This window comes from Dendropsophus ebraccatus, chromosome 8, assembly GCF_027789765.1.
Source record: "Dendropsophus ebraccatus isolate aDenEbr1 chromosome 8, aDenEbr1.pat, whole genome shotgun sequence".
Classification (NCBI taxonomy): domain Eukaryota; kingdom Metazoa; phylum Chordata; class Amphibia; order Anura; family Hylidae; genus Dendropsophus; species Dendropsophus ebraccatus.
In genome coordinates, this window is record NC_091461.1 from 74,535,055 (window position 1) to 74,559,882 (window position 24,828).

The 24,828-nt window shown below is 42.9% G+C and overlaps 1 protein-coding gene across 6 annotated transcripts in view; it reads right to left on the reverse strand.

Annotated features, from left to right (window-relative positions):
• Positions 1-7,412: 7,412 nt before the first annotated feature.
• MACROH2A2 (macroH2A.2 histone) overlaps positions 7,413-24,828 on the reverse strand; it is a 32,223-nt gene continuing 14,807 nt past the window's right edge. For 2 of the 6 annotated variants that reach the window (XM_069980669.1, XM_069980672.1), the window contains 8 exons: positions 22,489-22,719; positions 21,649-21,755; positions 19,270-19,467; positions 15,972-16,079; positions 15,598-15,697; positions 14,318-14,407; positions 12,907-13,081; positions 7,413-8,024 (listed from right to left, as the gene is read on the reverse strand). In XM_069980669.1, coding sequence (XP_069836770.1) covers positions 7,859-8,024; positions 12,907-13,081; positions 14,318-14,407; positions 15,598-15,697; positions 15,972-16,079; positions 19,270-19,467; positions 21,649-21,755; positions 22,489-22,660 — 1,116 coding nt within the window. In that variant the 5' untranslated portion in view covers positions 22,661-22,719 and the 3' untranslated portion in view covers positions 7,413-7,858. Of the gene's footprint in view, positions 8,025-12,906; positions 13,082-14,317; positions 14,408-15,597; positions 15,698-15,971; positions 16,080-19,269; positions 19,468-21,648; positions 21,756-22,488; positions 22,720-24,446; positions 24,470-24,611; positions 24,698-24,828 lie in introns of those variants that run through there. The other 4 variants (XM_069980671.1, XM_069980675.1, XM_069980673.1 and 1 more) reach the window with 4 other exon arrangements.

Below are 24,828 nucleotides of genomic sequence, written 5' to 3' on the forward strand. Positions count from 1 at the left end.
GCACGAATGCTCCTTTTGTGGGGGGTCTCACGGAGCGGCACGCTGTTTCAAGAAAAACAAGCAGCCAGGCGGCAGGGATGCTGCTGGAAAAGGGGATGACACCGGTGCGTCTGGCAGCAATGCAGGGTTATCTAAGTAGATACCCGGACAAGGCGGCAGCGCAGTTGCTTCAGGACGGGTTCTCTCAGGGCTTTCGGATTCTGTCGGATAGGGGTGTGGGGGGTAGGGCAGGACGCAATTTGAGATCGGCGGCTGCTCATCCGGAGGTGGTGACGGAGAAATTGGGGAAGGAAGTGGGTTTGGGTCGGATGGCAGGGCCTTTCCGGGACCCTCCGTTTGAGCAGCTGCGGGTTTCTAACTTGGGGGTGGTGCCGAAGAAAGAACCGAAAAAGTTTTGGTTGATTCACCACCTGTCACACCCCAGGGGCGCGTCGGTGAATGATGGGATAGATCCTGAGCTCTGCTCGGTGGTTTATACATCGTTTGATGAGGCGTTGCGGTGGGTGCGTTTTTATGGACAGGGGGCCCTGTTGGCAAAAGTGGATGTGGAAGCGGCATTTCGGCTGCTTCCTGTGCATCCTGAGTCCATGCCTTTGTTGAGTTGTTTTTGGGAGGGCGGGTTTTACGTTGACCGCTGTTTGCCGATGGGCTGCTCGCTCTCGTGCGCCTACTTCGAGACGTTCAGCACGTTCTTGGAGTCGGCGGCACGAGAGGCGTCCGGGGTCCGGTCACTCATCCACTATCTGGATGATTTTCTGTGCATAGGTCCGGCGGGATCGGGGGGGGGGTTTCGGTGTTGCTGCATACGTTGGAAAAGCTTTTTGCGGCGTTTGGGGTTCCGTTGGCGACGGAGAAGACGGAGGGGCCGGTCACTGCGTTGAATTTCCTGGGGATTCGGATCGACACGGTGCGCATGGAATTCAGCTTGCCGGACGTGAAGTTGGTGGACCTGAGGGAGGGGGTCAGGAGGGCTCGGAGGTTGCGTAAACTGACCCTGAAGGAGTTGCAATCCCTGCTCGGCAAGCTGAATTTCGCGTGTCGGATCATGCCCATGGGGCGGGTTTTTTGCCGGCGTCTGGCTCAGGCGACGTCGGGCATTAGGTTCCCTCATCATTATGTGCGGTTGCGGCAGGAGCTGCGGGACGACCTGGGGGTGTGGGACTCGTTCTTGGACACTTACAATGGGCGATCCCTGCTAATGGAGGCAGTAGTCGATGCGCCGGATTTTGAGCTTTTTACGGATGCAGCGGGCGTTGGGGGTTTTGGGGCCTTTTTGCAGGGAGGTTGGTGTGCAGGGTTGTGGCCGGAGTCGTGGGTCAGGGCGGGGCATGTGCGCAATCTGACCTTACTCGAACTGTTCCCCATTGTGGTGGCGGTTTCCATTTGGGGGAACAGGTTCAGGAATAGTTACATAGTTACATAGTTACATAGTTAATACGGTTGAAAAAAGACACATGTCCATCAAGTTCAACCAATGTCCATCAAGTTCAACCAAATAGAAGGGTGCGGTTCCACTGTGACAACATGAGTGTGGTATCGGCAATTAATGGGTTGACAGCGTCATCGCCCCCGGAGGTGCGGCTTTTGCAGCACCTGGTGCTGCACTGCTTGTCGTTAAATGCATGGGTGACGGCGGTTCATGTTCCGGGAGAATGTAACTCAATTGCCGATGCTCTCTCTCGTTCACAGTGGGAACGCTTCCGTGCTCTGGCCCCGGGTGCGAACGAGGAAGGGGATCCTTTTCCAGCGGAGCTGTGGAGTCTGCCCTTCGGTCGGCTGGACGGCTGATCAGGGAGTCGGTAACGCCGGGCACTTGGGGGGGTATGAGGCAGCATGGTTACAGTGGTCGGAATGGCAGAGGAGTTGGGGGGAGTTAGGGGAGGGGGACCTGGGGTTTTTGTTGCTAGTGGGGCACTGTCGGGAGGAGGGCTGGTCGGTATCTCGTTTGAACAAGTTGTTGGCTGGGGTGGCTTTTGGGTGCAAACTGCGGGGCCTTCAAGATGTTACCAAGTCGTTTTTGGTTCGACAAGCGGTTAGGGGTTTCAGGAAAGGGTACAGGGCGAGCGATCGCCGGCGCCCGGTGTCTTTTTAGATGCTAGGGGTGGTGGGGGATCGTTTGGGGGACGTGTGTAGGTCACTGGAGGAGGCTAGGTTATTTAGAGTGGCTTTTTCACTGGCCTTTTTCAGGGCCCTTCGCATAGGGGAGCTGGTCAGTCCATCGACATCGGTCCCGGGCGGTTTACTTTGGGAGGATGTGGATTGTTATGATGACAGGGTTGAGTTCCGGATCCGGAGGTCAAAGACAGACCAGTTGGGGAAGGGCAAGAGAGTGGTTTTGTTCGGTGTGCCAGGGTCTCGGATGTGTCCGGTAGTGTGTTTGAAGGATTATGGTCTCGCGAGGGGTGTCCCTGGGCCGCTGTTGCGTCATGGGGATGGATCATTTTTATCGCGCTTTCAATTTGTCGCGGTGTTTCGGAAGGGTTTGGGGGCGGTTGGTTTGAGCCCCAAGGATTATAGTGGACATTCTTTTAGAATTGGGGCGGCGCGGTGGGGCCTGAGTTAAGATGTGGTGCGCAAAATTGGTAGGTGGGAATCCCGACGCTTTCGTTCCTACATTCGCCCTGAGCGTGTGTAGGGAATAGGTAGGAAGGGGGGGGGTTGTTCAGTTTGTTCCGTGATTTAGTTGTTGGTTTTGTTTCCTCAGGTCCCGCACCGTGTTTGATATGGATCATGGGCCACTCCTATGTCCGTTGGGGAGCCCTGCGAGCGGGGGTCCGGCCGGATGGCAGACAGCTGGGGGTCCCCCGCGCGGAGGCGGTAATACGGTGGCTGGGGCGGGGGGCATGAGGTGGAAGGGGGTCCTGCCGGATTTCCATAAGTATGTGAGACTGGACAGAGTGCCTGACATTCTGCTGTTACATGTTGGAGGGAATGATTTGGGGTCTCGCCCCATTCGGGAGCTGGTGGCTGACATGAAGTTCGATATGTTGAGGTTGTGGTCCATGTGTCCGAAGCTTGTGACAATATGGTCTGATATCGTGCCTCGCAAGCGGTGGGAGGGGGCGCGCTCAGTAGCCAGCATTAACAAGGCGCGCATTAAAGTTAATAGGGCTATGGCGCGCTTTATGGCGAGGAACGGGGCGGTGGCAATCCGGCATACTGATTTGGAGAAGGGTGAGGGTGCTTATTGGCGCAGGGACGGGGTTCACCTGAACGCCATTGGGACGGATATGTGGACCCTATCTCTTAGAGATGGGATTGATGTGGCATTGCGGGTGTGGCGGGACGCCAACACCTAAGGAGGTCAGGTGTTGTCGTCTGTGGCGGTGGGGGTCCTCGGGGTTGGTGTCGGTGGAGAAAAATTTGGTGTGATGGGAGGGGACTGTGGAGTGGTTCCGGACTCCCTGGGTCTATGGAGAAGGTTATGGCCGGGCGGCAATAGTTAGCCACTGGCTTAGGGGGATACGACCTCCATAAGAGGAAGTTACAGTGGCCCTGCACTCCGGGTGTTAGTTGGTGTCTCTGGGTTAAGTGCTCGTCGGCCAGAGGCAAATCCTGGGTGCGGGGGGTGGGAAAGTTTGGCAAAAGCCGCCTGTGGGGTTTTGGGGCTCCGAGGACCGCCCTGTCGAGTAGTAGTCAGATACATTGGAGTTTGGGTATATATATTTGTTATATAATTGTTATATATATTTGTTATATATATTGGATAATGTTATGAGGATGTTATAATAAACGGCTGCTGTGGCCATAAAAATCCAGAAGGTGTCTGTGGTTTTTCGGGGGTTACCAGATGAAGGGGTGGGAGGGGTTGGTGTATTTGGGTAAAGGGGTTTAATGGAGAGCCTTGTCAATACCCTGGTCATGCAGATCCTCTGGAGGATGGAGAAGGCATCAGCTTGAACAAAGGCGAGAGTTAATCCAATTCTCCCCCCCCCCCTTTTCCTGTACATAGCACATGCTAAGTTGTGTGTTCCATCTTGATGTCACTTTAACTAAAAAGAGTTCCTCTAAAAACAGGGAGTGGACAGCCAATTGCAGGAAAGGGAGACACCTAGTGGCCAAAACATTAATAATACAGCCATACGCTGTATCCACGTTTTCCCAGACATCCTTTCCAATTTCTTCAACCACCGGTATTCAAATGCCCAACAGTGAAACTTGAGCATGCTCGAGATGCACTCATCTCTAGTCCAAACTGATCAGCCCTATTACACAGGGTTCCTTAGAAACACATAAGTAATATCTGAAGGACATTCTCTCCCATCCTCCAACTATATAAAGTCCATTCACATATCGGCACCACCAGATCCTGCCAGTATCACTGCGTACCAGCTCAAAGGATGTTAAGTATCAGCTCAAACATACACAGAGTAGGTCAATGAAATGCTAGCCACCAATGTGGTGTTCAGTGTTGCACTGTGACAGGGAGCAGGAGAGGTTATAAAAAGACAGAGATAGGTGTGGAGTTACCAGATGTATTGCCAGATGGCCCTGATGAGGGTTCATTCAACTAGTAAGCCTGAGTGCAGCCAGCGTGAGACGCTCTAATGGGCTACAGGCAAAGACAGAGAAACCAGAGTATAGCTTTGCAACAAGCACTGAGTAGAGAAACTTTAGGACTAGTCAGTGAGCTGAAGATAAAGACGGAAAGACCTATGTGCACTATTAGCCCGGCAAATGTACCAGCGTAGATCCTCGGTCATCATTTTGACAGTTTTTGCAATACTACTGCCATTGCATAATTCTAGTACCTTTCCCTTCAATATATATGACTTGCATTTGTAGATGCTGTACTTTATTTTAGCGGCTGTGGACATGGTCGGTTCAGTTTTCTTGGTTGTCTTTTGCAAAACAACAAGTTAAAAAAAAAGATCCCAAGAGATGAGCCTCTGAGCTGTTTTTATATCACAACATCATAAAAATGTGGTCTTTGGAAGGTCTTAAAACTAGGTAACTACAACAATACATGACAAATTGTACTGTGTCCATATTTATTTAAAAACACTGGGCCAAATTTTACATGCAGTTTGTGAAAAAAAAAATTCACCCTTATTGCTTATATAAAAAGCAGCCAGGTATTGCTAATCAAATGCTCATGATCAGTTATTGACTACCCATGGGGATCCACATTATCCATCTTGACAGTAATAAGCCTACAGTGGTGGTGGTGGTGGTAATTAATTAGCTCAATCAACACAACAGGGTATATTATACAGCAGTGCTTCCCAATTCCAGTCTTCAGGCCTCACCAACAGGTCACGTGCTGAGGACTTCCTTAGTATTTCACAAGTGATATAATTATACTCAGTGCATCAGGTATTATGTGTTCTTTGTATGGGATATCCTCAAAACGTGACCAGTTGGTGAGGCCTAAGGACTGGAATTGAGAACCGCTGTTATACAGTATTATCCACAATAATGCTCAGTGTTGTCAACTGAGGCACCAACAGTAAAGAGGGCTCTAAGTAGAGTAAGTGATAAGTGACTGCGAACTGGTTAATGTACGGATTTATAACTATTTTTGTGATCCCCTGATAAACAACCACGCAGTGGAGGGTAAACGCATTGGCATCAAGCATATTTGTTGTTGGTTTTTTTCCATGAAAGTGTACATTGAAAGCATTGCATCCCCTTGTTTGTACTCTGACTGCTATCAGAATTCCCCAAAGCCGATCATATATATATAAATTTTTTATACAGTATAAAGGCCCTATTACAATACTATTACGCCATGAGCATACCTTACCTGCTCGGCTTAGCGGGTGTTCGAAATTCCCGGCTCCCCTCTTCAGTGCATTGATTGGCTGAAGAGGGGAGCCGGGAATTTCAAACAGCTCTTTAGCCAATCTGTGCTCCTCTTCAGCACTGATTGGCTGAAGAGGAGCTGTTTGAAATTCCTGGCTCCCCTCTTCAGCCAATCAATGCACGGCAGCACTGATTGGCTGAAGAGGAGCTGTTTGAAATTCCCGTCTCGTGGCTAGGGCTTTTGGAGCGGAGGGGGTGGCGATCGGAGAGGAGGGGGTGGCGATCGGGCCGGCGGGGGAGGGCTGTAGGATGAGCGGGGGTCCGGGCTGTGGGCCAGGCTGTGGACGGCCGGACTTTCGCAATGACTGTTTACATGGAACGATCTGAGATTTTTTTGTGAACGATCAACGACGATTTGAGAACATGTTGAAAGATCAAAATGAACGATTTCTCGTTCGTCGTGTTTACACGTACGATTATCGTTCGAATTCAACAGTTATCGCGCAGATTCGCAAGATAATAGTTCCGTGTAAACGCAGCATAAGGGTCCATTTACACAGAAAGATTATCTGACAGATTATCTGCCAAAGATTTGATGCCAAAGCCAAGAATGGATTTGAAAAGAGGAGAAATCTCAGGCTTTCCTTTATGACCTGATCTCTGTTTATGGTCTGTTTCTGGCTTTGGCTTCAAATCTTTGGCAGATAATCTGTCAGATAATCTTTCTGTGTAAATGGACCCTAATGTGCTCCTCCAGGTCGGCCCATGTAATAGAAGCTTTATAATGCGTGTTTGGCCGTGTAATAATATGGCCTGAAGATGAGAATAATCATTACCTAATGGCTGTATTAGATGGCCCAACATGCTGTGTAAACCCACCTTCGATATGCTAGATCCGTGCTTGCTTGTAGAGCCTATTACATGGCTTGATAACCGTGCAGTCATTTGTTCCTGCAGCCCTTTTCTTTAATCAACCCTCAGCCACACGTCAAGTTATTAAGAAGTCTGTTTACACCCTTCTTTCTGATATTTGCACCATTTAATGTAACCCATCTGGACCCTTCTGCATTGCTTTCTTATTTTTCATTATTTTAACCCAAGTATCCAGGTCAAATATTTACTCTGTGATAGTATGCTCCTCATATTGCCACAATAGCTTCACACAGTGCACGACCGAGTTGCACAATGTACCCCTCTATTCTTTCCTATGGAGCCAACAGAAAGAGCAGAGTACCGCTTTCTTCCGGCGCACTCGGCTCTTTCCATTGCTTCTTAGGAATGAATAGAGCAGCAGGTCACACACCATACCATGGCTCTATTCATACCAGAGCAAACCGGGCCCAATAAAGAGATCACCGGGGGGTACAGAGGTCGGACCCCCGCAATCTCCTACTTTCCCCTATCCTGGGGTCAATTTTTCCAGGAATACCCCTTTAATTTTATCTAATTTATCTGTTGTGGGTTGAAGGATCCTTCCACAGAGCACTTGTTCAATATAGGAATACAGTACCACTGGTTTCAAAACTAAGGGTCTAATATTAATTCAGAGTTTTATGTTTTATCAATAAAACTGCATAAATCCCAAGTATGGAGTATTATAAAAAGAAATGACAATGATACAATAGTATAACCTCACTAACCCAATAAAGAAAACACAAGACACAAAATGTAAGAACTTTGCTTAGTTTTTTAAATAATATTGTGGTCTTATTTCTCTTGTAAAATCCAATACTACAAATCTAAAACAGGTTTTTTTTAGCTGTTGTACACTAAGTCTAAAATAATAAGACAGGAAAAGTAAGAGAAGACATCAGGAACAACATCCTTGAAGAATAAAACAACATGGTTGATAATGACAGAGGGATATAGTTTTCAGGTTCTATAAAAATGCAAACAGGGTGCTGGCTTGGTACAGAAATAGGAGAAATTCATTGAGAATTAGCCCAAATATACCTCTTCAACCATGGGAAAATAAACTTAAAATCTGTCCTCAAACCACAAAACTTCAAACATGTTTAAACACCTTCTTAACAATAATTCATCAGCTCTAGGTCTCCAATCTTCTACTGGTTTACAGCCATCTTTGTGTGCGAAGCTTCTCTGTGAATTCTTGCTATTTTGTGTCGAGCTTGGCCATTTCCTGCACATAGATCCCAATGCTTTCGCTATCAAACAGTAAGAAGTAAATATTCTTCACAGTGGATGAGCTGGAGGAGCCAAAATGGTTGGAGATGGCTCGAAGAATGACCTGAGCCGCGGTCTGCTTAGGAAAACCGTTTCTGTATGGTTTGAGATAAGCAGGAAAAATATTTAGTCACATATATCATTTGCAACACGATACAATTGCAGCTCTCTTGGGAGATTTTCAGGGTGCTCTTACATGTTCAGGTTTTTGAGATAGAGCTTTTAAAGCCAAAAAAATGTATAAAGACGGATAACATGTCTCCTCTTTTCCTGAGTCCACCCCTGGTTCTGGCTATTAAAGCTGCATCACAAAGCCTGAGAATATTAGAGCATGCAGGTTTAAAGTGGTGTAAAATGGGCACATATTATGGCTGCCAATGGCATCTAAACCATAGGTTTAAAGTGACTCTGTACCCACAATCTGACCCCCCCAAACCGCTTGTAACGTCGGATAGCCGATTTTAATCAAAGATCTGTCCTGGAGTCCATTCAGTAGGTGATGCAATTATTGTCCTAAAAAAACACCTTTTAAACTTTTAAACCTTTTTAAGCCCTGTGTCAATTTGCAGTGGCCTAGAGTTTCTATGCCCTAGGCTTGCACCGCCTCTCCGTCACTCCTCCCCACCCTATACACCATTAGGAATGCCCCTGGGCAGAATTTCTTCTATTCCTCACTGTCTGAACACTGCACAGGTGCCTTTCGAACCAACACATGTGTTCAGGCAAGTGATGAATATGAGAAATCCTGCCTGAGGCATTCCTAATGGTGAAGAGGGCGGGGAGGAGGGATGGAGAGGCGGTGCAAGCCCAATGCACAGCCACTCTGGGCCACGCCAATTTGACACAAGGCTGCAAGTTTAAAAGGAATTTTTTTAGGACAATAACTGCATCACCTGCCGATTTGACCGCAGGACAGATCTTGGATTAAAAGCAGCTATCCAAAGATACAAGCGGTTTGGGGGGTCAGATTGTGGGTACAGAGTCGCTTTAAAGCGAAACAGCAGGCTAGAAGCTCGTTGTTCGGGCATTGTGTAGACTTTACTATGTTGCTAGTGCTTACCCAGTCCGCTCTGCTGCTACTGGCTGTTTCCTGACTGCATGGTCTCCGCCACAGTCCTCTTTGTCACTAATACCGCTGATTTGCAGTGTACAGATTGTGATTTTATTTTTAACCCACACCCCAAGCCACATTATATATTTATTTATTTTTTACTAAATATGCATTATGAAAGGTTAAATAAAATAGATGCGATCACGTTGGTAAATGCAAAACCTGTAATAAGGGAGAACACACAAACAGGACAGGTTGCATCAGGACATGAGCTCAAGACATATTAAAGCCAGTATTCCTGCTTTGGCTGTCAATCATCAATATTGTTAACGTGCAAACTGTGTGTAATGCTCTGTTGGCCTGACAGAAAAGAACTACAAAACACATGAACCCCCTATAGGCTATATACATATCAAAGGCCAACATACTATCTCTGCTGCGTCTGTGTTAATTAAAGGCTAACCAGGGACAGAGCCTGTACAGACACATTGGAAGGAAGCAGAAGAGGAATAAGACAAGGGCTACTGTTAGGGAAGTTGTTTTCTTATACCACATATCTGAGCAGCACACTCCTCTGTGGGCAGTTAACAAATGATATCCCCCCCCAGGATGTTCATGTGTTTTGCAATTCTTTCCTGTCAGCCTGACTAAGCATACCGCGCATCCTCAGCTTTGTGTGTTTGCAACTCATGAATGACGTCCAGAGCAAGATAATGGGTTTGCACTTGTCCTTCTTGTCCTTCTGAATGTGCTCCCCATTATAGGAAGGGTTTTTTGCTTTACTAGTCCTACCAAACAAGTAGAATAAAGAAATATATATCAGCTTTATTAAGTCCAATACAAACACGAAAAAAGCAAAAGTGCTGCAGGAGACTGAAGTGCTGCAGGAGACTGAAGTGCTGCAGGAGACTGAAGTGCTGCAGGAAACTGAAGTGCTGCAGCAGTTGAATTAAGCATGAGTGCCCCAACATAGTGGATGCCCAAAGGCTGGTCGTAACTGAGGGCAACAGGTTATAATAATGAAGCAGGCACATGAAAGATTCAGTAAATCTATATCTCTCAAACAATACATTTTAAGTACTGCTTGTACATTTGAAAGATGCTTTATAAAATCAGTTTTGACCTAGCTTCTTTTGTGAGACAACCCCTTTAATGGTGATGCACAGTGTATGGGTCAGCATGGTTTCTGCCTCTGGGCTTGGCTGGTGTATTTGTAAGTTGTGTGTGTGTGTGTGTGTGTATATATATTATATATACACACATATACACAGTGGTACCTTGGTATAAGAGTAACGTGGATTACGAGCTCACAGTTTTTCAAAATTGTGACTTAGTTTAAGAGCATTGCTTTGGTTTAAGAACTCCCTATGCTGGGGAGGAGGAGGAGAGGCATGGCCTTCATAGCGGGGTCTACAGCACTGTACTCTGACCCAGGAAGTCTCCCTCACCTTCCAAATCATAGCAGATCCACTTCAGACTGAGGCACACATCAGGGGACAGTCTGTGGAGGTAATCTCTCCGTAGCTGTAACCCCTCTCTTCCCGGACAGAGAGTGCTGCATGTATGTGCCTACATCTGTCCTGCTCATTCCTGTATGCTCCCTGCAGTCTCCGTCAGCCCTTGTGTTTCCCATCCTCTCCATTACTGTACAGTAACTTATAATATCACATATTCTGCTGTTTCTGAATGTTTGTTTCATTTGTTTTGCATGTTATTCAGAATAATAAATCATTATTTTTGGGGTGTGGAACCAATAGTCTGCATTTCTATGATTTCTTATGGGAAAATGTGCTTTGGTTTAAGAGTGGATTTGGATTACAAGCACGGTCCCGGAACGAATTATGATCATAATCCAAGGCAGCACTGTGTGTGTGTGTGTGTATATATATATATATATATATATATATATATATACATACACACACACACACACACACATATACATACACACATATACAGTATATTATATATATATATATATATATATATATATATATATATATATATATTGCAAGTCAATGCACAGATGCATTGGCTTTTTTGCTTCTGTTTTCCACCCAGACACTATCACATTGTGACCTATCTGTGTGTTTTATTGATGTCTTATGGTGTGTTTACACAGGCAGATTTATCTGACAGATTTTGTAAGCCAAAGCCAGGAATGGATTTGAAAAGAGCAGAAATCTCAGCCTTTCCTTTATGACCCGTTCCCTGTTTATGGTCTGTTCCTGGCTTTAGCTTAAAAAATCTGTCAGATAAATCTGCCTGTGTAAACGCAGCATTACACTGTGCTATTACTTCCAATAATATGGTGCTGCTTCCCTCTCAGTATTGGATGGTTTATTTTATACCTATAGGTGTTTTATAATTGATTCATACTGACTGGCTGAGTATGATAATTAAGGCTGGACAGTGCAACAGGAAAATTAACCCTAGATGAAGCTGTGAGGGCAGTAAAATATACATCAGGTAGTAGGGCTCCCACTTTTGTTTGATTCTTTAAGCCACTTTGTGTTATTCATTTTTTTTTCTGGGTTACATGTAGTTTTCAGTTTGGATTTTATAATTGTGGTCGGGAGTTACTTATGGAGTGATGATGACGCACTTTTTGTTACTTCCACATTTTGGGTTTCATACCTTATATGATCAGTGCATTGACTTTTATGCTTACTTCTGAAAATATTCCACATTTGTTGCATTCTTTTTCTTGTGCCAAATCCTGTACATATTGTATGCATTATTACGTTCTCTCTGGGAGCCCTTCTGTTTTTTAAGACAGTGAACAGGGTTTGTTAGATATTGGACCTGATTTAATAATGTGTTCCCGGCAGCAAATTGTCAGGTTTTTGTCCATTTTTAGTGGATCGACTCATTTACTAAAGGTGTAGAACACAATTTGTCCACAAACCAGACAAACCCGTCATTTCTGTCCCAAAACCCACCAAGTGGACTTGTCCTGGGTGTGTCCTTTAAAACCCGCCACAACTGACAGATTTATAAAGCAAACAGTCATTTTTAATGGGTTTTCTGTTCTAAACCAGTTCAAAACCAGTCACATCTAGTGTGGCGGAATGGTTGGGCTTTAATTTTGTCCTGTGAAAAACCTTCCAGATTTACTAAGGGCATGTGCACATGTTCACATTAATGAATTTGGCGAGAAAAAACAGACAAATAATAGTATAACAGCTTATAATTGATGCATTGTTTGTAAATGAGGCCCATTGTGTTCACACATGCTTTTAAAATAGTTGTGTAGGACGTAATAAAGTGGACTTTTAGTCCTAAACGCGTTTGTTCTTTTTGGTTGGTCATTTTGTCTTTTGCATTGGGACATTTTTCATTAATTTGGAGATTTCTTTCGTTGGTGGTTCATTTACTAATGGCAGAAGAAATAATTTTTTTGTATAGAGAAGACAAGCATTAATATATAATTAAAGGTATTTATTAATTTTATATAAATATAACTATTTATAGTTATATATTTTTATTTTAAAGCTTTTATCAAATTTTGTTAATAAGGCAGGGGAAAAAATAAATATACAATAATGGAAGCCTATGGTTGACATGTGGTTTATGTCAGGATTAGAGATAAGCAAACTAACCGAACGTTTGGGTTCATCCAAATCCGAACACCTTGCATTTGACTCCCAAAGGCTGAAGAAGTTGGATGCAGCCATAGAACTGCCAGAAAAACATGGATACAGTCTATGGTTGTATTCATGGTTTTCAGGACTCCCAAGGGCTGCATCCAACTTCTCCAGACACTGGGAATCAAATGCCAAGTGCTCGGATTTGGACAAACCCGCACATTCGGTAAGTTTGCTTATCACCAATCAAGAGGTACTCTTTATGTATACCTCAGAGGTAGAACAGAAATGTGAACAAAGCTTACTAAAGCAAAAAAAAAAAAATATGTAAGTATATACCTGCCACTTGGGAAAGAAGGAAATGCCACAGACTTGAGCTTTTTCTCTTCAGCAACTGATAAACAGTTTTTGATGGTCTTTTCCAGCTGCTCTTCACACTTGTCTGATCCCCACTGTGGGATGTGACAGTGGATGACAAACTTGGCTGCTAACCCATTTGCCTGACTTAGGGCAGCTAAAAAAGAAAGTGGTAAAATTTATATATGAATAGTGAAACATCAAAAATGTACATAGAAAAAAAACATATCAAAATATTTAATCACTTCTGCAGTAAGTACATTAATTGAATGACTAAACAAAGGATTTGGAGGGAAATGTTAAGCTAAATGTTGAGTAACTTTGCAGATACTTCACTTATCTTCTACAGTCACTAAGCTACATGATGTTCTCTTTTCCGTTGAGATAAAAAGTCAAACCCAGAATTCTGCTGGTTTCCTGTCAGTGTATAAAACACTGTGGCAGCTCAAAGAACTAAGCTTGTAGGCTACTTCTTTTCTATGCAGCTATAGACAGAGAAATGCAATTAACATGGTAAAATTGTGGCATAAATTTAACATGCTTGTTCATATAGTGTAGATCTGGCATATTTTCTTAATGTTCACTTCTCTTTTTAGGATTAATAAACTTGGCACAACCGCATTAACCGCTGTTATTTGTTATTCAGACTGCCATCTACTGACCTAAATGATCATGACAGCACTGATAAATAACTGAAGACCACCAAGTAAATAACTGAAGACATAATTTGCAAAAAAATAAAAAGAGATAATGTAATAGGATTAAGTCTACAATACCATCACTGTGTAGACAAGGAAAACAATGAAGAAAATGTTCAGGTGAGGTGCACTTATAAAAACATTGCACTGGGTTCACTAATGTGTTACCCTCAAAATTCAGATCACCAAATTTAACATCAGTGTACCAGTATGTAAAGCTGGAAATACTGTCAGCCAAAAACTTGCTTGGCTGACAGGTGTCTCTGCAGATCTCTCAGACACATGCATGTATTCTGAATCGGCAGAGGTGTGGCTTATCTCCCTGAGATCCAAAGAATTTAATATGTTAAGATCCAGCATGTCTGTCCCCTTTCTTCCCAAGCACACTAGATGATCAGCTGATGCTTCCAAAATTGTCCACTTCTGCTAAAACCCAACTGGATCAGAAAGGGGGTTGCGTGCAGTACCAACCCAGTGTGGTCGTATCCTTAAATACCCAAACATCCAGTGCAGAAGGAATTTCAAGCCGTTCGGGTCAGTGTATAGGTACACTTTAGGGGGAATGTTTTGCCAATTTATGGCAGAGCCATGATCTTGTAAACAGGATAAATCACTCTGCATCCATTTATAAATAAAAAGTAAATGAAAATAAGGTTACCACTGTGTACTTGCGAAAGAATTGTATATTACTTTACCTCCAGTCAGCTCCAAGGGTCCATGAGATTTACGGAGTTCTTTTACAGCTTCCAGGAACTCTTTTCCTCCAGCTTTTTCTAAAGCACTTCCTGTGCACATGAGAACAACAATCAGCACGGCAGAAAAAAGCCATTTATTAACTTCAAGATCACACATACAATAAATACATCAATCTCCAATAGAGTTAAAACTACCTGCCTATCATTATATACGTGGGTCTCTTCTCACAGACACCCACACACACACAAATGCCACAATTTGCTTGGCATGATCTATGTGTTCCCTACATGTTTCTATAAATACACTCATTGACAAAAAAACAAACAAAAAACAGAGCACCCAGACAGAAATGTCAGATTGCTGCAAAACTTGGTATGCAGTTATAGGCAAATATGTAAACAATTACAGATTAGGTCTGATTAGAGCTGGATCTTACCACAAGAGGGCGTAAAAGTGCTTCCTCTGCTGTCCTATAAAAATGCTCTCTGAAGATACTTTTTGGTAGTGTACCTATTGCACCCATGGTAGACTGAACTGTGAAAATTTTCAGCTGAAAGGCTAAATGCAGTTCAACAGAACGGAATCATTGTGTTAACTGTAATGTTGTTTTTTAACCCTTTCAAGGTCATTGATGCAAAGATGTCAAGGTCACATTGAAGCAATGTTCCTCCTCACCTTCTAAGAGCCATAACGCTTTTATTTTTCCACCTACAGGGCTGGTTGGGGCATCATATATATATGTTTATTTTTTATATATTGTATTGTATAATGGGAAAAGAGGTAATTTAGGTAATTTAAACTTTTTTGTGGGCTTTAATTTATAAGTTTTTTTTATTGTGTTTTAAAGCTTTTTTATTTTTATTTTTTACACATTTTATAAGTCCCTTTAGGGGACTTACCTATGCAATGCACAGATTGCAAATACTGATCAATGATAGGGTTAGCATTTATCAGTACTATCGGCGATATATGCATAAAATTTGCCTGAGAGCAGACTCTATACACAGATCACTGATCCGACAGGACGGAGGTAAGTGTTTTACCTCCGCCTTTCAGTGTAAGTGGGTCACGATCAGTCAGTGACAGGTGCTTATCCTGTCAGTGACTTCCTTAAACACTGTGATCGCTGTGCATCAAGGGGTTAATGACAGACAGCTGTGCGACCATGGCTGCCTGTCTCCGGCGACACTGATGTGTGCTGGAACATATGTATAACAGATTGATCTTAAAAGACATAACTTTATTTTTTATAATATATAAACATCAGCATAAAACCTACCTATATCTTCCTTGAGGTCAATTTCAGCTGTTGTTGGATGGATAATGCCTTCAACTTTCATTGAGCCTATGTGACCAAGATCACTCTGAGTCAAGGACAACTAGAGAAAATAAATAGGTTTTTTATATACAAATCCTTCTGAAACATAGAGTGCCATGCCAAATGTATAATTTTGTCACAAAGAAAGATTATAGGTCTGAATAATCAAAATGAGAAAAGTGGAGCTACCATAACAACAAATCAAATATCTGCTCTCATTTTTAGAGGCCAGTGAAAAAAAAGACAACATCATTCCACTACTGGCAACTTCTCCACTTTTCTCCTGTATTATGCTCGGATATATCATTCCATTGTATTTAGTATTAACAACTAACCTTCTGTCCAAGCAAAAGGCTCTTAGAAGAAAGGATAGTGAACCCATCTCCTGGTCCATCATCTGATGTGGAACTGGATGCACCTTCCTTTCCATCTGCTTGTTTTTCCTATAAGAGAAAATCTAGCTTAGTAGACACCAACATACAAGACAATGTACTTGGTAAGAGTGTATAACAGTATACAGTTGACAGGGAGTTGATTTCTTATATCACAAAAGTGAGACTTTGTTCCAATACAAATCTTTTTTACTTTCAAAGACACCTTCTTATGTGACAGCTATATCATGCTATGTCTGTATATGGAAAAAATAAATCCCCTTCGGTCTGACCAGACATGCTTGGATGAAATGAGAGGGAAGTACCAAGTGCCTGGGGCTTAGCAAGGTGCTTTCTCAACCACCAATCTTTAGCTTCTTTCCTGACATAAGCAATTTGTCAGAAAATTACTGAAAAAAAAGTGAGTGAACAGTCATGTGTAACTTGTTGCTTAACCCTTTAAGGACATGGCCTATTTTCGTTTTTACGTTTTCGGTTTTTCCTCCTTGTGTTTAAAAGGTTATAGCACTTGCATTTTTCCACCTAGAAACCCACATGACCCCTTATTTCTTGCGTCACTAATTGTACTTTGCAATTACAGGCTGAATTTTTGCATAAAGTACACTGCGAAACCAGAAAAAAATTCAAAGTGTGGTGAAATTGAAAAAAAAAACGCATTTCTTTTATTTGGGGGAAATGTGTTTTTACGCCATTCGCCCTGGGGTAAAACTGACTTGTTATGCATGTTCCTCAAGTCGTTACGATTAAAACGATATATAACATGTATAACTTATATTGTATCTGATGGCCTGTAAAAAATTCAAACCGTTGTTAACCAATATACATTCCTTAAAATCGCTCCATTCCCAGGCTTATAGCGCTTTTATCCTTTGGTCTATGGGGCTGTGCGAGGTGTCATTTTTTGCGCCATGATGTGATCTTTCTATCGGTACCTTGATTGCGCATATACGACTTTTTGATCGCTTTTTATTACATTTTTTCTGGATTTGATGCGACCAAAAATGCGCAATTTTGCACTTTGGGATTTTTTTTGCGCTGACGCCGTTTACCGTACGAGATCAGGAATGTGATTAATTAATAGTTCGGGCGATTACGCACGCGGCGATACCAAACATGTTTATTTATTTATTTATTTGTTTACTTTTATTTAAAACCTGGGAAAAGGGGGGTGATTCAGACTTTTATTAGGGGAGGGGGCTTTTTACTATTAACAACACGTTTTTTTTTTTTTTTACACATATACTAGAAGCCCCCCTGGGGGACTTCTAGTATATACACTTTGATCTCTCATAGAGATCTCTGCAGCATAGATATGCTGCAGAGATCCATGAGATCGGCACTCGTTTGCTTTCGGCTGCTGCAGCCGAAAACGAACGAGTGCCGAGCCGAGGACGGCGCCATCTTGGACGCGTCCCCGACCGGCATCAGTAACGGAGATCGCTCCTCCGGGACAAGGTCCCGGAGGAGCGATCTCCCCCACTAGACACCAGGGAAACGTTGCCTCCGGTAATCGGAGGCAGCTGTCAACTTTGACAGCTGCCTCCGATTAGCTAATTAGCGGGCACGGCGATCGGACCGTGCCCGCTAATAGCGGCGGTCCCGGGCTACACGCGGCACCCGGGATCGCGGCACTTCAAAGCGGGGCCGCCGCGCGGCGCCGCTTTGAAGTGCTAATGAGGACATAGGACGTACCGGTACGTCCTATGTCCTTAAGAGGTTAAAGCGTAACTGTCATGTTTTTTTTTTATTGCAGAAATCAATAGTATAAGCGATTTTAAGGAACTCTGTAATAGGTTTCATCAGCCAAAAAAGCCTCCTTCTGTACTCAAGAAGCAATCTCCCAGCCTCCCCCCTGACTTCTTATCTGTGCATTATCAGGCAAACACGTCTTCATTACAGAGAAGCCAGTGAAGACGGGTTCTGCTCTCTCCATTGTAAGCCTATGAAGGGGGGAGGGGCTGAGGGAGATGAGGGAGCAGGAAGAGGTGACATGAAGGTCAGCTGTTTGTAGACTCTCTGGGCACCTAAAACGCTTAATTCAGGTGTCAGAAAGGTCAGTGCTTATCTATGAACTTACTGAGAGAAGATTGCAGGGTGTTGTGCTGTGCAGGACTGCTCCGTGCTCAGTCACTCCTAACAGCCCCTCCCCTCTCCATAGCCACATAATAGACACAGAAATCCTGCTGCTTCTGATGTGAGGGGGGAGGCTGGGAGATTGCTTTTTCAGTACAGAAGGAAACTCTTTTAGTACATAAAACCTATTACAGAGTTTTTTAAAATCGCTTGTACTGTTGATATTTAATGTTTTCAGAAAAATGACCCTGAAATGACAGTTACGCTTTAAGTAATATCTTGGAGCACAATGGGCCTGGAACATAGTAAAAATTAACCTGCACCTAGTGTGACTAGCACTTATATACGGGAGGGGCTGTCAAATTGTGTTCTAGACATTTTCAGGGAATGCGCACTCCTTTTAGGATACTGGGGTACAATAAGCCATTTCTGATCTACTCTTTTCTAATGACTTCCACTGCTTGCACAAACCATTCTACAATCTTATACCACATTCTGGGGGCACCTACACCTCTGGGCGTGTGCTGGAAAATGTCAGCTACACATTTTGTGTCAGAAGGAATAACATATTTTCATAGTAGTTAAATTACATAGCAGTTTCGGGAGTCTTGCCATATGCAAAATATCTCCAATAAATCACATTCAGTACATGCTCACCTATTTTTGAGACACAAGTGTGTTGCTTGCATTTTACTAATGGTCCTATTTTTTACTATATCGATGCACCTCTGTTATACAGTTTGCTATCATCAAAGATGGTTCTCTAGAAATACCACTTACAATATGCTGGTCACGCTATGTATGTCAGGAACCTCTATAGTGCATTATAACACCACTATCGTTTTTCTCTTCTTCAAAAAATCTTTGTTTTGCTGCAGTCTTTTTGGACGGCCGTCATTTTGACGCCAAAATACAACTGTCTTTAGATAATTACGGCCGCAAATATTTACCGTTATTTGCAGTCATAATTATCAAGAGACGGCTGCAAAACATTGTGTAAACATAGAGTGTTGTTTATAATGGTTTTGTGATCTCACTAGCAGCACTCTCCTCTGTAAACCAGTCTTACATTTGTTCACACCTCCGGCCAGCAGCAAAAAGTATGCTAACTGTACCTTTTCCCAGCACCCTCATATTGACATGCCATAGCCTTGGTAATAATGCTTACCTTTCTGAGTAATTTGTTCTTCCCAGCCTTTGCCTTCTTTGTCAGTTTGTCCAAAGTCTTGCTACTCTTCTTCTTTTTCTTCTCCACAGGTTGAGAAAGGATAGTCTCTTTGCCGCGGGCACCACGCTTTTTGGCCAAGAGCTCAGGGTGAATTCTTGGCAGGACTCCTCCACTTGCAATGGTCACTCCTCTGAGTAACTGAAATGAAAGAAAAATGCCAATTGGGCTCTGTCAGGGTTAAGTTTTACCTAAAGAAGGAATGCATGGAAAAACTTTTACTGTAGTAAAGGCTGCAATGTGATCTATTTGTTTCTTCAAATGCTAAATATATTGAACGGCAAACCTAAAAATGGGTGCAGCCTACAAATTATATATTTTTTAAACACACTATATGGCCTAAAATTATCAAGCTTCCCCATAACTCACACTGTCTGGTGGTTCACAGCTCATGTTTTATATCTTAAAAACAGACCAGACTAGTGTGAAATTCATGTAGCTTCACAAATCTGGGCTTATATACTTACCTTTTCCCCATTTCCCCAGGTGTTCATTAATTCTTTTTAATGCTCTGACCATATGATATTATGTCCTAGGTTCATGCCCCACCAATAATAACCACATTAGTTAGATCACCAAACTTTTTTCTTTTAGAGGGCATAACTTAACATAACATTTTATAACAAGTAAGAGTAACTGGAGAGGGAGACAGAAACATTAGAGGAAATGTCTACATGAACTAATATAAGAGGGAAGATGATGATCTATAATGAAACTGAGAAATGAGGAAAATGAGGGAACAGGGTGTATCTTGCACTGAGCTGCACACACCAGAGGCTGTTCATTTAGCAACAGGTTGCTGCAATACACGGCATAGGGGAAGACTTTTCAGACCAGCTTTATAAAGCTATGCCCTGTATAGCTCAACACCTACACAGTTGAGCAGAAGATCTTCTTTTAAAGAGTTTTTCTAGGCTAAAAGAAAACTTTGTCTTTTGTCTGCTCATAATTAAAAAGAGCACATACATGCCTCTCTCGCTCCCCATGTTAGATCTTCCAATTTTGGCTGCACTCCTATTCTTCCAGCTTTCTATGACGTTTCCCTCCCCCTTTAGCCACTAACAAAGTCGAGTGGGGTAGTCGGGAAATCGAAAACTGGTAGCGCAGGACAGCAGCCGGGCTTGGAAAATCTGACAGCAGAAGCAGCTGTGAGGGGGGCAAGTATGCACTCTTTGGTATTGTGCCTTATATTGTTTTAATGCACGGGGATGTAGTAAACAAAACTTTTCTATATGCCTGGTGTGACGTTTCGCACTCCCCCAGATGTATGTAAGGCCAGGTAGATAAAGATATACACAGACACCCCCAGTCCACACAGGCACAGGAATGCTGAGAGACCCCTTTCTCTAGCACCTGCGAAACAGGTCAGTAGTACTGTCACCAATTCCTCGTTAGATATAAGCCCAGTTCATTATCAAGGTTATATCTGGCAAGAAGTCAGCTATGTAGCATGTAACGTCAGCTTGAGAACATGGACATTTTAAAAACATAGACTAAAAAGCTGCCTTCAGGAGACTGGACCTGAATTTCTGGTAAGTATAGCTTTGTTTTACAGAATAATAATAATAATAATAATAATAATAATAATAATAATAATAATAATAATAATAAATATGAATTGCAAACTTGCTTTATTTCACATCCCTGTTGATTTTGAAAGTTATATTGACAGTGACACTTAAAATATGAAGGCAAGCAGCAGCAGTAGGTCTACTGGATTCTATGTTGAAAGGGCTTTCTTTCAATGAATATTTATGGCAAATCAACATGATGTAATGTACAATCGACCCACAAGAGCTGTGTCCTCAGCAAAGATTTGACACATGCAGTCATTCTCCAATACACTCTATTGAAGCTACAGAAGTAAACAATTGGCACACTACACTCCTTATGTATAGTATGTCCCACAAGATTCCTTGGAGAGTGAAGCCTAATTCACACATACGTTGTTCTGTCCGCAATTGCGGGCATGAAAACCAATGAAACCAATGTTATCCTATGGCCCCGTTCACACGTCCGTACGTGTATACGGGGCCGCGATCCGAGCCGCAAAAAAAACAGACATGTAACGCAGACAGTTTTCTTGCGGCACGGATCGCTAGGGTAATGATGTGTGAACGTAGTGCTCCGTGAAGCACGGAGCACTAAGGATGCACATTCGGTAGTGCGGTCTGCGGCCAAGGACTGCACTACGGGTGTGTGAATGTGGCCTGAGACAACTCTCCAGTGGAAACCAGGACCACAAACTTCTTTCAATACTGGGTGTGAAAACTTCCATAGGTTCAACTCCATTCTGTAATTTAGGAAACATTATACATGTACCTGATTGAGTTCTTCATCATTGGCAACTGCTAAAAGGATGTGCCTAGGAGTAATTCTTCCTTTTTTATTGTCTCTGGCTGCATTCCCTGCAAGCTCCAAGATCTCAGCTGGGAGTCAAGAAAATGTAGAAGATAAAAGACAACTCCATATAACACAAAAACAAAACTTCAAAATGGTAAATACAATTATAGTAGCTATAAACTCATATTGATAAAGACTATGTATTGTAGCATGATTTATTCAGCTTACTAAATTATATGTATTATTATGTATATTTAAATCTATACATCTAACGTTCCAATTATTTTTTACTTTTGTCCCCCAAAAACACATGGGGAATTTCACATGTTCATGACACAAGTGGAGTGATCATAGATGATTATTTGGAAAACAGAGGTCCCAGTCCGGACTCCTCCTGGCTGTGTGCTTTTCCACTTTAAAAGGCAATGGGAGAAACAAAAAACTGCAGGGCGAGTTTTTACATATCCCCTGACGTCAATGGAGACTATTAGTGGCAACTTTTCTGCCAAGGAACAAAGATCAGGCACACCCGTTCTACAGCCTACTCAGTATTGATTAGACATCTTGTAAGCCAAGCCTTCAAGGGTAAAAACTGCTATGCAGAAGTACATATAGAGTCTGCCTAATGCGGAGCTGCAGGAACTCTATCTGCCTCTATATAGCCTCTTGTGCATGTGTCATATGTATCAGACCTAAGGTGGCAGCACTGAGAGCACAGTAAAAGTCATAGAGGTCAATCTGGAAAATCTTCTGAATGATACTAGCCTAACACTTCCCACTGCTTAGCCTACGAACATATTAAGAACATAGGTTACTTACCTGCCAAATACTCTATTACAGCAGCCATATAAACAGGGGCACCCATGCCTATCCTGTACTTGTGTGTGCCCCTTCTTAAGTAACGCATCATTCTACCAACTGGAAAGATGACTCCAGCCCTGGATGAGCGGGACAGTTTGGTGGTTTTCTTCTTCCCCCCTCGTGCAGACATCTTTGTTTTGTCTGGTGTCCGTTTCTATAACCTGCAAAACGTTTCACAAATAGAAATCACTGAAAAGAAGAAGAAAACAAATCTGATTAGATGTGTAACATGTATGGGATACCCTTATATTGGGATCACTGCTTTTCAATAAACATGTTCTTTCACACATTTGTTATTTCTGTTCGTATTTGCGAATCCACAAATTTGGCCATAATAAGGAATTCATTCCTATAGACCCTTATACACATCCAGAATTTTACAGATCTGCACTCAGGCAGCAATGTGTGCCACAAAAGAAAAGAAAGGGTAAGCCATAGTGCTGCCCATATTTGTGGCACAAGTTGCCTTTAGTGGATATAGTCCGTGCAACTGCGTCACAGAGGGGAGGGGAGATTGTCACACTGGGGGGCAGCGGGCCAGCCCCCAGTGCTTCATGGCAAGTCGGTCCTAGGGAATAAACCAGCGCTGTGCGCAGGAATCAGGCCGCGGCACTGCCATCCCCGGCCATTCATGTGAAAAAAGCGACGTACTAGTGGTACATTCGTTTTAATTTTTATTTTTGCACTTTTGTTTTTTCTTCTTTGTGTTTAAAAGGCCATAGCGCTTGTGTTTTTTCACCAAGAGACACACATGATCCCTTATTTTTTGCGAAAACAATTGTACTTTGCAATGAGACATTTTTTCCAAAAAAATTATTATTTGTGTAGTAAAATTGAAAAAAAAAAAAATTCTTTTCATTTTAGGAGGTTTAATGTTTACGCCGTTCACCCTATGGTAAAACTCACAAGTTTCTCAAGTCAGTACCATAAAAACAATATACAAATTACAACTTTTATTTTATCTGACTGCTGGTAAAAAAACAACAACAAAAAAACACTAAATGTTTTTTTTTTTTAAAACTGCTCTATTACTATAACACTTTTTAGTCTATGGGGCTGTGTCAATTTTTGCGCCCTGATCTGAGGTGAAATGCATGCTGGGAAATGTAGTTTTTTTTATATTCAAAGTATTTTATTGATTTTTAGGAAGAAAAAGTACAACACACTTCTTAACAGAAGACGAGAAACATAGAAATATAACAAGCTCTTATCCAGAGCCAATGTAGGAACAGGAACAAGCTCCAACCGGAGCAAGAACAGAAACATTGCATGTCAGAATTCCTCATAAAGTATATGCACAAAAACTGGGAAATGTAGTTTTTCTGGCTAGCGCCATCTTGGTTATAGATCAGCTTTTAGAAAAACTTGTAACTCAGGACTGGAGGCAGGTAGAAACATGGGAGATGGCTCAAAATACTCAGGGGGGAGGGGTAGCTTTTGTTAAGCCCCTGGCTGCCATGGCAACTATCTGAACCAGCAATCGCATTGTGGGGTACTGCTGGGCTGCAGAGGAAGCTCCTTTCCTCTGTCCGTACATTTTGCTGCCACTGTTGCGGACTACAGCATCTAATGGGTTAAACAGCTTCCACACCTAAGCAATCATCATAAATGGGTTATGGAGAGAGCCCCCTCCCTGTCTTGGCCCTCTAATGCCATGAGTCATACTGACTGCTGCATCTGAGGGGTTAATGGCCACCATCATAGTTATTTCCAATCCCTGTCACTGTGGGCGGCTGTCAGCTATATAACACATTTACCGCCCATGGGGCAGGCTCAACGCCTGAGCCCGTAGCATACCATCCGTGTGTACATCAGCCACACATAGAGCCAATTCTCCCAAGGGGTGATAAGGCAGGAGCAAGAGTGTTTAATTCTGTGGCGTCCATGAGGTCATAGCAAGGTGAAGCTGAATACACCTTTCACTTGGTTAGGATCTCTGGAAACGTCTGGGTACATATCATTTCTCTCTCAATTCTTCTTGTCATCTTCAGGTCACACTAAGACACCTCACCAGTCTCTGTTTCATTACTGTCATGTCCAATCAATAAATCACAGCTTCTCTCACACCCTCCCCAATATACCTCCCGGTGATGACTCCTCAGACCCCTCTCCAACTAACACCTCTAGAAAATGGAGGCTGTTACTATGGCGACCACATGGCACTCTTATCTCCTCACCCAGCCATAATTAAAGACACAGGAGATGGAGACCATGCAGGCACAAATCCAGACTGCTGCGGCTAAAACGTGATGTAAAGACACCTACAGCGACATATACACAAAATCATTGCCCTTCTTA